Below are 13,422 nucleotides of genomic sequence, written 5' to 3'. Positions count from 1 at the left end.
TGCTTTTTGTTCTTTCAGGAGGTGGTCAGGTGCAGGCACAAGCGGGGCCATGGGAGAGGCTCAAGAAAACATAGTTTATTATACTCACGGGTCCTAGAGAGACAGAGTCACTGCATGCCATGAGGGAGTCACATGGTGGGGAGCACCAAGGGAGTGAGCTCAACCAAGCAGGTGGGGACAGATTGGGGACCCATGGGTAAGTGCCTGTATGGGGGTCAGGGCGGAGTACGTAAGCAATTTTATTGGTGCATTTAAATGTCATTAGGTCACAGGGCAGGGCAAGAAGGAGAACCTGTATCAGGGGCAGCCTTATCACATTGGTGTACCTGGTTCCCTGGCTGGGTGCTCATAGCATATTTGGGGGGATGTTTCAGCAGCAGGAAAATATCAAGTTTTAAAATATACAATTCCATTTTTATCTTCTTTTATTGACTTACTAGCCTTATTGAGTTTAGTGGTTGATTTAGAGTTTATGGTATACATCAGGGGTTGGCAAACTTTCTCTAATTGGCCAAATAGTAAATATTTTAGTCCAAGGGGCAAAATAAAGGATATTATGCTAGGATATACATAACAAGTAAGAAAACAAATTTCCACACATTTTTAATTCTTCAAAGTATAATAATGTAATATAGGTGTGCCAGTGCAATGAATAGAATTCTTTTTGGAGGTCCTATCATTTCACTTACTTGGAGATGAAAGTTAGTGTTTCTTATGTTAAGAAGATACATATTACAGTAAATCAATGGTTTCAAAATTGGTAGGCATGCTGGAAAGACAATGGGGACATTTCTGGACTATGGATTTCAAGGTAAACCCTGATAACTGTGACCCAGGGATGGAGAAGTGACTACTGCCATTACCAGTGATTCTGCCAGTGGTAATACCTCAAAGCCACAGAACTTTAAACTAGACACTGGAACACGGAGTCCAACTTGCAAGCGTGACAGAACTAGACTGTCTGCCTTACCTAGAATAATACCCAGCACGCACCACACAACCACGCGCACATTCAGGCACATGTGCATGTATGCACACAGCTACATAAGGAGTCTTCATCACAGAATTTGTCTCATCGTTTAGGATTCAGATTAAAAACCATGTCCACAGCTAAGCCTACTCTGTTCTCTCAGATGGTTTTTCTTGGTTATGTCCTCACAGCACTTGTAAGGATTATTTCAAATTTATTTGCTTTCTCTCATCAGATATAATCTCTGTTGGGAAAGGGTCACATTGGTTTTATTAATTATTAGAATGGTTATCAAAATGCTTTCTAGATAAACAGCATTAGTGTCACCTGAGAACATGTGAAAAATGCAAATTCTTGACTTTACCTCAAACCAACTGAAACAGAAAATCTGGGGTTGGGGCTTAGCAGTCAGTGTCTTAACAAGCCCTCCTAGTGATTCCAATGTACCACTAAAGATGAGAACTACTGGATTATTATATCCCAGCATTGTGTAATACACATGAGTGATGCTCAACAAATTTTCTTGAAATGTGTTTAAGCCCACTGGAAATAGACTCTGAATTATCCTCACAAGAAAAATGGCACAGAGACCAGGCCAGGTTTGCTAGTCTCTCAATAAAGCCTATAGTGTAAGGCTGATCTTAATTTTTCAAGAATTAGTGAAACATTTTGCAAGAAAGAGTCACAGTGAAAGAGTTCATTATATACAAAATGATTTTATTTAGAGACCAAAAATTTATTAACAGCATTTTACTTCTTTTGCAGCTTTAATTTTCAACATTGTAACACTAACTAGATCCTCTGGATGACTAAATATCTTCACATGCCCATTAGCTAAAAATAATTTCTATGTAGGACTCGAGTAAAAGCAAACTGCTGTTATAAGGAATGCATATTTATTTATAATATGCTTGTTTGCTCGTCTATAGAATTGTTTATACAAACAGCATCACTACAAAGAAAGATTTACACATAATTCCTATATCCTTCAGGTTGTTCTACCATTAGCCTTCTGATGTCTAGCAAAGTAAGAACTCTTAGTGAACACTCTGCTACATTTCTTACATCAGCTTTCTCTCCAATTTGACTTATTTGATACAGAATAAGGGATGCACTTGGAACTGAAGAAATTCCCACAATTTTGAAATTTTCTGTATTCATACAGCTTCTGTCCTGTAGGAGTTTGTGAGAGATTCCTGTTGCCTACAGTCTCTCCCAGATTTGCTCCATGTACAGGGTTTTTTTCCTCGTGTGAATATACTTATGTCAATTAAGGGATAATACTGACAAAGGCTCTCCCACATTTATTGTCTTCGTATGCTTTCTCTAGAGTAGGAGCTCTGACAGACAAAAAGGTTTGTATCAATGCTAAAGGTCTTCCCATATTTGCTACATTCCTAAGACTTTTCTACAGTATAAATCTTCTGATGTTGAATCAGGGAGGAACTATGGCTCAAGTTTATTATGAAAAATACTGCTTCATATAGTTTCTCTCCTATATGCTTTCTCACATGTATAGTGATTCATATGGACCAAAGGCTTTTCCACACTTACTGCACTACTGGCTTTCTCTACATTATGTATTCTTTGATGGGCAGTAAGATTGGAGCCTTTGCTAAAAGCTTTTCCACATTCATTACATTTATATGGCTTTTCTCCAGTATGAATTCGCTGATGTACAGTAAGGTTTGAACTACAGCTGAATGTCTTCCCACATTTAATACATTCATAAGGTTTCTCTCCAGTATGAATTCTGTGATGTTGAAGCAGGGATGACCTATGACTGAAGGCTTTCCCACATATACTACATTCATAAGGTTTCAATCTACTGTGATTTCTCAAATGCATATTCAGTGATTCAGGCTGGTTGAAGGATTTCCTGCATTTCTCGCATTCAAAGGGTTTTTCTTCAGTATGAATACTCTGATGTTGAATAAGAAATGAGAGGCTACTAAAGACTTTCAGGCATTTGTTACATTCATATTGTTTCTCGATAGTGTGAATTCTTTGATGTCGAGTAAGGTGTGAGCTACAGCAAAAAGCTTTCCCACATTCACTACATTCATAAGGTTTCTCCCCAGTATGAATTTTCTGATGGTGAATGAGAGATGACCTATGAATGAAAGCTTTCCCACATATACGACACTCATAGAGTTTTTCTTGAGTATGAATTCTTAGATGTTCAATGAGATGTGAAACACGACTGAAAGACTTTCCACAGTTCATACATTCATAGGGTTTCTCCCCAGTGTGAGTGCTTTGATGATTAGTAAGTGATGAAATATGGCTAAATGCCTTCCCACATTCAGTACATTTGTAAGGTTTCTCTCCACTATGGCTTATCTGATGTCGAGTAAGGGATGAGCCATGGCTAAAAGTCTTCCCACATTCATGACATTTATACGGTTTCTCTCCCGTATGAATTCTCCAGTGGCGATTAAGGATTGACTGTTTGCCAAAGGCTTTCCCACATTCACTGCATGTATAGATTTTCCGTCTATTGTAAGTCTGGTGAAGGGTAAGAGATTTGCTCTGGCTGAAGGATGCCCCACTTTCATTAGAATTCAAAAGTGTCTTCCCGCCATTGATTTTATCATCTTTTATAACTGACTTTTTTGGTAAGTTCTTCTTTAATACATCGTATTTACATGATTTCCCTTCAGCAGAAATTCTCTGTGGTTCAGAAACAGTAGACTTTAAATGGAAGATGCTTCTAAATGTATTGTATTTGTAAACACTTTCCCCAGTGGAGCTTTCTCTAAAGGTGAGGGTCACTGGTCTGAAATGTTCTACTTGACTTCCATGCTTCCCCTCCAACTCCTCTATGTATTCTGAATCCTTATTAAAATTTAAAAATTCACAACTTTGTTTTACAGTTTTTTCTATTATTACTGTTTGGGGTGAATCTTCATCATAAATGTCCTTCTTTGTTGATAATTTCTTGTTTTCCCATCTTGATTCCCAATCTGAAATATATCAAGACAGTAACAGTACTGCTTTTTTTTTTTTTTACTTCTTGAAAAGAAACTTCTATGGTGGAAATAAAACCGGGTAAGAAGTAAGCCCCCAGAAAGCACATGGCTCTGACAACCCACATATTCCAGTGATTTTTGAACAATGTTCAGGCGGACCACAGAGAATGAGATGCACACAGAGACCGGAATAGAGCATGATCAGGGAAATGGGTAAACTATAGGCAATCAGTCTGTGAAAAAATGAAGCTATCAGAAAGAAAATGTGGAAGGCATTCTGGATTCTAAGCCATCATTTTGTGCCTATACTCGTGTGAAAGACAACATTTTGTCTCACAGCCTTCTTCTCCAACCTTCAATTAATCTCAATTTGCTATCAGATCAATATGCTTAAAATGCAGAATTGATACTACTACATTAAACAGTTACAATAACTAAAAATCTAAATGCTCACATGGCTCACAAAGATTTAGCTTTCTGCGTTTATGTAGATCTGTGTAAAATTTTATGATCATTCACTGGACATTAGGAAATATTATTCCTAGAATTATTCCTATATGTTCCTTACTTCCTATTTGATCTATTAAACTTAGCTTTAGAGGAAGTGATTTTCCATCTAATTGACAGCTTTTGTTAGCCTAAAACCATCAGTATGTTTTTCCTTCAGTAGACTTAAGAAAGAATAATTTGCCTTATTTTGTCTTGAATAACAATTTAAATTACTATGATTCCAACTTTGATTAGATGACATCAGAAATATAAATAATAATTTGGGATGAAGGAATGATTGTTTTGAAATCTAAGCTAACTATTCCTTAATTTCGTTCATATCTGGGATCTCTGAAGACAGTATCCCTAAAATGCCTCTATACTCACTACAGGCATCTTTAACAAGGACCTCCTTTGCCTGATTCACCATAACTCACCTGGAAACATACCTTTTGACAGTTTTTTGTCCACTATCCAGGGCTCTTTTCCATCCTCCAATAAAGTGATCACATACGGCTTAGTTATGGAAAGACCTGCTTATGGAAAGAATACAGAACTTGTTTAAGCTGTGGTCCTCAAGGATGAGAGGCTATCATAAGAGGGACCAAAGTAAGGGTTGAAGGATGTTCATTGAAATGGAATGATAAGTTTCAGGCAGGGCACAAAAGAGCTACACATTTCCTTGGGAACATGGTATAGAAATTCAGCCATTTACTTAGGAGGATCTCCAGCAATTCAGAGTGGCAAAAGAAAGAAGCAGAAGGGCAGATGTCCTTACCTAGAGAGACCAGGTTCTCATAATTCTGGACCATCACATCCTTGTATAAATCCCTCTGAGCAGAATCTAGCCATCTCCATTCTTCATGAGAGAAGTCTATAGCCACATCGCTAAATGTCACCTGAAACAACAAATATATTTAAGCTCAATCATAGCCCAGCCTCTGTCATTGTACAAGCGGTAAAATTACTCTGGAAGAAATGGAACAAGATTCAGAAGTTGTGACAATGATCAGGAATCGGATCTCAGGTGAGTAACAACTGGATAATTATGTGTTTGGCATTGTTACACAGTACAGGCAAGAGACAAATATTAATATAAGAGCTTTGCTTCAGGAGAGTTAATTTTGTTAAAGGGAATAGAATTATACAAATTTTTAAAAATCAGCATTCAACACTTGACAGCATATAGTCAAGTATTCAGTTATGTCTTTTATAGCTTGTAAGTGCTGGGTAAGTAATAAAAAATGAGGCTAAAATGGTTTTCTCTCAAAAGGGATACTCGAGATGATCCACTAAGGTTCTAGGAAAAAAGAATGATCCAGTGGGTTCAGAAAAAAGACATCTTCATATTTGATAGACAGATACACACTGCTGTGGTTTGTGTTCCCCAAAAAGCATGTGCTGGAAACTTAACCACCACTGTAAAAGCATTAAGAGGCGATTAGGCCACGAGGGTTCTGCTCTCACAAATGGATTAATGCCATTATCATGGGAGGGGTTCCTTATAAAAGGACGAGTGAGTCAGCCTCCTTTTGTCTCTCTCTCTCTCCTCTCTTTGCCCTTCCACCATAGGATGACACAGCAAGAAGGCCCTCACCAGATGCCTGCCCTTGATGTTGGACTTCTCAGCCTCCAGAACCGTGAGAAATAAATTTCTATTTATAAATTACTCAGTCTGTGGTATTCTGTTATAGCTGCACAAATGAACTCAGGCATACACATAACTGATTCACAAATGAAAAAAAAAAATTTATGGTGTATACTTAAACTTCGTATTGGTAGTCATTCTATAATTAAAATAATTTGAGACCTTTTCATTAATGGTTTCATGCCAGAGGTACTCCTTAATAGGACCTTAAAATAAAGTAAAAGAAAGGGCACATTTTAAGGAAAATATTCTAAGGCAATGCTCATAGATGTGCTTAGAAATTTCTTAATAGTACTCATTCACAATATTGTTTAAAATAGCAAAACTGTAGAAAAAGCTTAAATGTTCAATAACAGCTTATTGGTTGGTCAAATTATAATATGTGCAAAATATATGCATTTAAAATGGCATTGTTATTCCTTTTCATTTGTGACTTTGCTTGGCTGTGGTAAATTTTTTGCTCCAAGAGTTGTTGATTCAATATTGTATTACTTTGTTTGGATATTTTGCATCTATGTTCACCAGTGACACTGGTCTTTTTTTTTAAAGGGGAAATTTACCTTTGTCTGGTGTTGGCGAAATAATTTAAAAAAATCAAATCTGCCAATGCAGAAAATCCTCTCCACAAATGTAGAAATGAAAGAAAACTGTTTTGTTATTGAATAAGCATTAAGTGAGACTGTGATACACTTCACAGGCAATCCACTGGGTACAAGGACAGAAAGGAATCTCATCATTTATAAAGCCAGGCAGATATAATCCATTACATACATGTTTTCAAAACAAATGATAACTTGTCCTCAATAAGAGGACCTGACAGCACAATTTGCTACACATAATTCATCCTAAATTCACCTGTTCATTACATTGGCCACTGTGTTAGTTAATTGCCTTTATCCCAAATAAAAATAACATTTCTTATATCTTCATGACAAGCAGGTCATTACAACTTAAAGCCAGCTGCCCAGGCTAGACTTCTACACACACAGGGAAAACAGGGGCACTATCTTCCTTGATGTTTGCATGTCAAAAAAGATGGCTCCAAGACCCTTAAGAAAGACTTTGCTGACTAGTAAAACTGGCAAGAGGCATATTTAGCTTTTAAAAAGATCTACGTGAACCTCAAACGGACAGGTAAAGGTTTTACACTTACAAGTTTTTCTCAGGGAAATACTCTAAGAAAAGGGGGCTTGGGGGTTCTTTCCCTTTTGGCACCAGGGATAATTCTGTTTTTAAATTTATATTTATACTTATCCAAGCATTAGGGTTATGCTAGCCTTATCAAAGGAACTGAAAATTTTTTGATCTTTTCCTGCTTTCCACAATGATTTTTAAAGATTAGCTTTTACAAATCTCACTTGATAAACCAAATAAAAAATTCAATGCTATAAAAATTCATAAAACACTATTTTATTCTATAAATGCAAAGACATTTCTTATTTTGTTTTGAACACATATTAATGAACATCACTGTATTAATGGCTTAAAGAGGAAAATCCACATAATCTCATCAATAGATACTCTTTTTATTTGAAGCAGGGTTTCTCAGCCTTCACACTGTTGACATTTTGGCCTGGATCATTCTTTGCTGTTGGGAGCTGTCCTGTGCACTGCAGGATGCTGAGCAGCATCCCTGGCCTCGACCCACTCGTTGCCAGGAGCAGCACCCCACCCTTACCGTGACTGTAACAACCAAAAACCCAAAATGCCTCTAGACATTACCAAATGTCCCAGTGGGTAGGGTCAAAGGTGACAAAATTGCCTCTGTTTGAGAACCACCACTTTAGAAAATTTGTGCAGTTCCTTGAAAGATCCTTTTAGGCCTCTCCACCTATGCACGAGGTGTTCCCTCAGTTCCATATAACTTCACTTCCACCTCTTCCCCTCTGGTACTATGGGCCACCAAACCCAGCTCCAGCCTTACGTCCCCAGGGATGCTGCTTTCTTGTCCTTCAACTGCCTGGGTGGCCTGTGGTGTTCACTCGTCCCTGTCCCCAGAAGAACTTAGAATATCTGTCCTAGCACTTATTTTAATTGCTTATGCTTTCTTACTTTTCTGCCAGTCCTGCACTGCTCAGTGCAGCGGCCACGAGCTAATTTGGCTATATAGATTTAAATTAATTAAAATGTAAAAATAATATAATTAAATAAAATTGAAAATTCAGTTCCTCAGTTGCTCTAGCCACAGGTCAAGCACTCACTAGTCACGTGGGGCTGGTGGCTACTGTATTGGCCACATACAGAACATTTCCACCACAGTAGAAAGTTCTCTTAGACAAGACTGCACTAAATCATGAAGTCCTGTGTATCAGTGTACACCCAATCCATGAATAGTTTTTCCTAACAGGTACTTCTTAAGTGTTTAGTAGATGAATCAATGAATGATTTTGGCATTAGTTCATTTTAGCTTTTACTTTTTAAAAAAATAGTTTTTTCAATTCTAATTATCTAATTTTCCCAAGAAAACAGACTCTGCCCAACATGCACATCTGCTATTCGTGTCCTCTCCTGTGCAGGCTTCACTTTGTACCCCATGATTCTGCGCCATCATTTTTCCATCATTCATTTTATTCACTCAACAGTTATTTACTAGGCATCTGTTTTGTGCCAGGTACCACTCTGGGTACCCAAGATACAACAGTCAACAAAAAAAGAAAATATGCTCCTCCCACCAGGAGGAGACAGACAATGAGCACATGCACATACTAAACAGAGTACATCGGCCAGCGAGTGGTAAGTGCCATGGAGAATAACAAAGCAGTGGTGGAGGAGTGGAAGTAACAGGCAAGGGAAGGTGAGTGTAATTTTAAACAGGTGTTCAGGGAAGATCTGGGGAGAAAGTAACCACAGAGCAAAGACGTGAAGGAGGTAAGAATGCAAGCTCATACATATCCCAAGCAGATGGCACAGCAACTTCCAGGGCCTGGGGGCAGTGGCTGGAGCTCACAGGGACAAGGAGGCAGAGAAGGAAGGTGCGATCAGAGAGGTAATAGCCTAACTGTACAAAGCTTTATAGGATCAGAGAGGTAATAGCCTAACTGTACAAAGCTTTATAGGTCATTGCAGAACTCTGATTTCTATTCTGAGTTAGGGCCACTGAAAAATTTTGAGTTGAGGAATGACAGGAATTTATATAACAACAGGATCACTGCGACAGCTCTACTGAGAACAGACTGAAGAGGGTTGGGGCAGAGGCAGGGAATCCAGCTAGGAGGCCACTGCAATGATCCAGGTGGCCTAGAGTGGGGTGGCAGTGGTGGCGGCAGTGACAGGGTAACTAATGGTCAGATTCTGTATATATTCGTATACATTTTAGATCTATTAATAACTAGAGTATCTGAATGTGAGTTTTAAGTGAAAGGAAGAATCAAGGACAACTCCAGACATCTCTTGACTTGAGCAACTGGAAGGACTGAGACCGCATGATAATAGCTTTGACAACCATGGAGCAAATAACCTAAAATTCCAAACTTGCATTTTGGGCTGTAATAAAAAAAAATTTGGCTCAAGACTCTAGAAAGCCTTCTAGCAGAAAACTATAGAAAAGACGAGCACTGAGTGAGGAGGACAGTACTTTGGGGCTTTCCTGTGGGCTCCATCCTTTCCTATAATGAAAGGAACCATGGATCCAGTCCCATTTGGGATTTTTCTTAGGTGGGAAGAGGCAGGAGAAGCAAAGCAAACTCAAAGAGTCCTTATAAGAAAGTGTTTCGGGAAGATCTGGGGACAAACCGACTTACCTGAGACATTACTTTGCAATTTCCAACAGTCAACACAGTCCTCTTTCCAGGCTCTTGTTTTACAGGTGGGCAGTGTCCTGAGAAGGCCTAGTAAGGGCAGGAAAAAGCAGCCATGAAAAATCAGGCTTATCTTGCAGCTCTGTGACACACCATAATGGAAAAGCACACTAGTAATCTGGGTCCCGGCCTTTCCCTTTCAATCAACAGGGTGTTTCTTGGCACGCAGCAGCTAACCATTTACCAGGTGCCGCCCGCGAGGAAAATCGACTCTTCTGTGCACGAAAGACACACTCACAAAACAACAGTAATAGTTTTAAACATCAGCTCGTTCACTCTTCACCACGCACTCACGTTATCCCAGATTACTTTTTTAAATGGTGACAAAACTGAAATTCGAAGACACTGAAACCATTTGTTCAATGTTACACAACTAGAAAGGGTCACTTTCACGGCTAGATGACAAAAACAATCGTAGACGGCGTTTGCTCTGGGTGAGCACGACGCACACTCGCCCGTTTTGCTAAAAGGGGAGCGTCGTCCTCGCTCCTCCTTTGTAGAGCAGGACACGGAGGCCCAGAGGAGCCCTGGCCGAGGACACACCGAGCGCTAGGCCCGGGACCAGCAAGGTTCCGGCGGCCCGAGCCCCGGCGGCCGCCCCTGGGGACCCACACTCGATCCCCGGCGGATCCTCCCTGGCACAGAGGCCGGGGCCGTCCGAAGACGGCCCCTCCGCGTACCTGACGCGCTGGGTCGCCGGTGAGCGGACGACGGCTGCCGCCCTCCCGGAACTACCCTGCCCCAGAGTCCTTCTAGATCTCAGGAGCCTGCCCGGGCCCGAGACTACGGTGGGACGAACCAGGAGAGACGCTCGCGCCGGAGCGACATTTCCCAGACTCCTCTGCCTCCGGGACCAAAGTTAACGGGCACCGCGAGCGGTCGCCTCAGGAAGACTGCACTTCCCAGGAGTCTCCGCGGCTGCGCGGACTCGGCGCCCAGCGAGAAAAACGGTCCCCGCTTTCTAAAACTTTATACCAGCTGCAGCTGGGCGGGTGTCGAGAGCGCATGGTCGTCTTCTGGTGAACTACACTTCTCAGGACCAAGGGCAGCCCGCTATTTGCACTGTGAGGACAGTGGCGCCCGAGCCATAAAACTACACTTCCCAGAAAACTATGCGGCTGCAACAAGGTCTTCCGGGTCATTCGTGAGCTCACAGATTCGTGCTCCTCCCGGGACATGGGCAGGCTTGCTGGTACCGTGCCGTGCGAGAGCTGGCCTTTGCAAGGGAGGGTCTCCTCTCGTCCAAACCCTGTCGCCACGCTGTGTCCTGTGGCTGGACTGGGACAACTACAGTACGCCAACCAAGGACATTTCCTGGAAACTCATGCAGACACGTCATATCTGTGACACTAATGACTGCCGTTCTGATGTGCGTTACACCCCCTCGAAGGACTTGAAAATACTGAACTCCAGGGAGCGCTTTGAGAACAATGACCCTTATCCTGTCAATCTACTAGGTGTGAAACTGTGACTCTTCGTGGCTTAAATTTGCATTTTTAAGTTTATTAATGAGATTGAGAATCTTTTCATGTCTGTTGGCCTTGTATTTTTTTGAGAACTGCACATCTTTTGGTCAATGTTCTTTTAGGTTAATGTTCGTTTTAATATTAAAATACAAGTGACATAGAAAAAAAACTGAGATTTTAAGGAGAAAGTGCAGAGGCTAGGATATTCTAGGATACTAGGAATTGCCCCCGTGCCCAAGAATCCTGGGCTCACTACTGAATTCAGTTAACAGAATAAATTTTCTGCAATTTTGCATAACGTTTCTGGGTATGAAATTCTTAAATTTTTTTCTGCTTGGGATTTGTTGAGCAGCTTGAATCTGTGAAGTGTCATCTTCCTGTGCTCAGCAAACTTTCTCTTTCGTGTTATATATGCCTCTTCCCTATTCGTTCTCTGCCTTGTGAACTCCAGTTAGCTGTAAGGCAAGTCTTGCCACGCTCTATCCTCCAGATGTCTTAAATCATCTGTAATTTCCATCTTTCACTCTGTGTTGCATTCTGGATAATTTTTCTGATGTCCCATTCATAATTCCCTCTCTAGGGGATTTTTTTAAATTTCAATTTAGCAAAGATTTTTTAACATGGTAGGCATAGTTGCTTTATAATATGTATCTGATGATACCAACAACTGAATATTCTATGGATCCCTTTGTAAATTTATTTTTAAATTCTTCACTCGGTTTGCTTTGCTTCCTTTTTTATTGGTTATCTTTGTTTGTCACTCTGTCCTTGAAAAGAGATTTCACGGAGCTTCCTCAGGTCTTCACTTGGATGCATCAAAGTTACCTCAAACACAATATGCCTATTAAAGAACTCATGATTGTCCTACCTTTTCATACACCCTAGTTTTAGTGAAAGACTCTGTCATTCAAGAGGTTGAGAAGGTCAAAATTACTTAGGCAACCTCTCAACATGTCTGTCTCCATCATACTCAATATCCAGTCATTCTCAAGTCCAGCCCTGAGTATATCACACAATTCTCCTGAATCTATCACCTCCAAAACTTTCATGAGCTGCATCACCAATGCATTAGTCAAAACTATTATCTCTACTCGGGAGGCTGAGGCAGGAGGATCGCTTGAGCCCAGGAGTTTGAGGTTGCTGTGAGCTAGGATGACGCCACGGCACTCTAGCCCGCGCAACACAGTGAGACTCTGTCTCAAAAAAAAAACAAAACAAAAAAAACTATTATCTCTTGCCAGTATGATCCCAATAGACTACTAACTAGTTCCCAGACATCTTCTCGGCACTAGTTCTCACAGCCATTCCAATGTTGTTCCAAACCTTCACCATTCTCCTAGTACCTGATGTTTCACCTGATCACACCTTCATATTTATATAACAAGTGAAAAAAGTTTCCATAAATCTTTAACTGAAAAAATTCAAAATGCAATGATAATTAAGGTGTTTCTGTAATACAGGTCTATCAATGTGATGGAAGGAATTCTTTGGGGAGCTAACATTTTATTTAAATGGAAATAAAATTTACTGTTTCTTATATTAAAATAGGTTATAAATATTCACTTGCTAATGCTTATCAGTATTGAGATTTTACCTATGTCATATTTTAAAATGTCTTTACACAGATGGCACTGACAATAATGCTGACATTATTCCATGAGGATATGATTTAAATAGGGCATATTAATCACTTGACTGGCCTTTATAAAAGTCCATTAGATTTTTATTTTGATATTTGCCTTTTAATAGATCATTATATTATAGATTAATCACTTCCAATTGAAGGTTAAGTGGAAATTTCTTAACTGCACGGTTAAATAGGTTTTAAAATATGGAAATTTCCTTTGCATGTGCAGTGAAGTCCAAAAATATCTGTTGGAATTGTAGTTTTGCTTTGGAAATACATCTGATGCAAATTTGTGTGGGAATTTAGATCTCACTTTTTGTTTAACTTTTGTCAACACAGAAAATGTATTTTAAAAGCTTATGGTTCAAACAAGGCTAGTTTTTGTCTAAAAGACTTTGACACAGTATGTTTTTGCATATATGTGCTGTTCTGCCTGGTTGTTTTAGGTTTGAA

General features: G+C 39.8%; 1 protein-coding gene across 5 annotated transcripts; it reads right to left on the bottom strand.

Annotated features, from left to right (window-relative positions):
- Window positions 1-1,672: 1,672 nt before the first annotated feature.
- ZNF181 (zinc finger protein 181) lies at window positions 1,673-10,259 on the bottom strand. Of its 5 annotated transcripts, XM_012651513.1 has the most exons (5): window positions 8,580-8,645; window positions 5,210-5,330; window positions 4,881-4,964; window positions 3,789-3,936; window positions 1,673-3,707 (listed from the first exon to the last, which is right to left on the bottom strand). In XM_012651513.1, the coding sequence occupies exons 1-5, from the start codon at window positions 8,643-8,645 to the stop codon at window positions 2,450-2,452; spliced, it is 1,677 nt and encodes a 558-aa protein (XP_012506967.1). In that variant the 3' UTR covers window positions 1,673-2,449. The 5 variants fall into 5 exon arrangements, with proteins under 5 accessions (XP_012506967.1, XP_012506965.1, XP_012506966.1 ...); XM_012651511.1 differs by lacking the exon at window positions 8,580-8,645 and adding an exon at window positions 9,820-10,259 and having other exon boundaries at window positions 1,673-3,936; window positions 4,869-4,967; XM_012651512.1 differs by lacking the exon at window positions 8,580-8,645 and adding an exon at window positions 9,820-10,259 and having other exon boundaries at window positions 1,673-3,936; window positions 4,869-4,964.
- Window positions 10,260-13,422: the final 3,163 nt, after the last annotated feature.

The sequence above is a fragment of the Propithecus coquereli genome, unplaced genomic scaffold (genome assembly GCF_000956105.1).
Source record: "Propithecus coquereli isolate 6110/MARCELLA unplaced genomic scaffold, Pcoq_1.0 Scaffold358, whole genome shotgun sequence".
Lineage (NCBI taxonomy): Eukaryota > Metazoa > Chordata > Mammalia > Primates > Indriidae > Propithecus > Propithecus coquereli.
This window is presented reverse-complemented; position numbering and strand designations above follow the sequence as displayed.

Excerpts from the sequence above, each read along its gene's own strand:
- ZNF181 (XM_012651509.1), bottom strand. The coding sequence starts at position 8,645 with ATGAATGATGGAAAAATGATGGCGCAGAATCATGGGGTACAAAGTGAA. Across the intron at positions 5,331-8,579 it reads AAGCCTGCACAGGAGAGGAC|GTGACATTTAGCGATGTGGC; the intron begins ACGAATAGCAGA and ends TTGTTGTTTCAG. Across the intron at positions 4,968-5,209 it reads TGAGAACCTGGTCTCTCTAG|CAGGTCTTTCCATAACTAAG; the intron begins GTAAGGACATCT and ends TCTTTCCATAAG.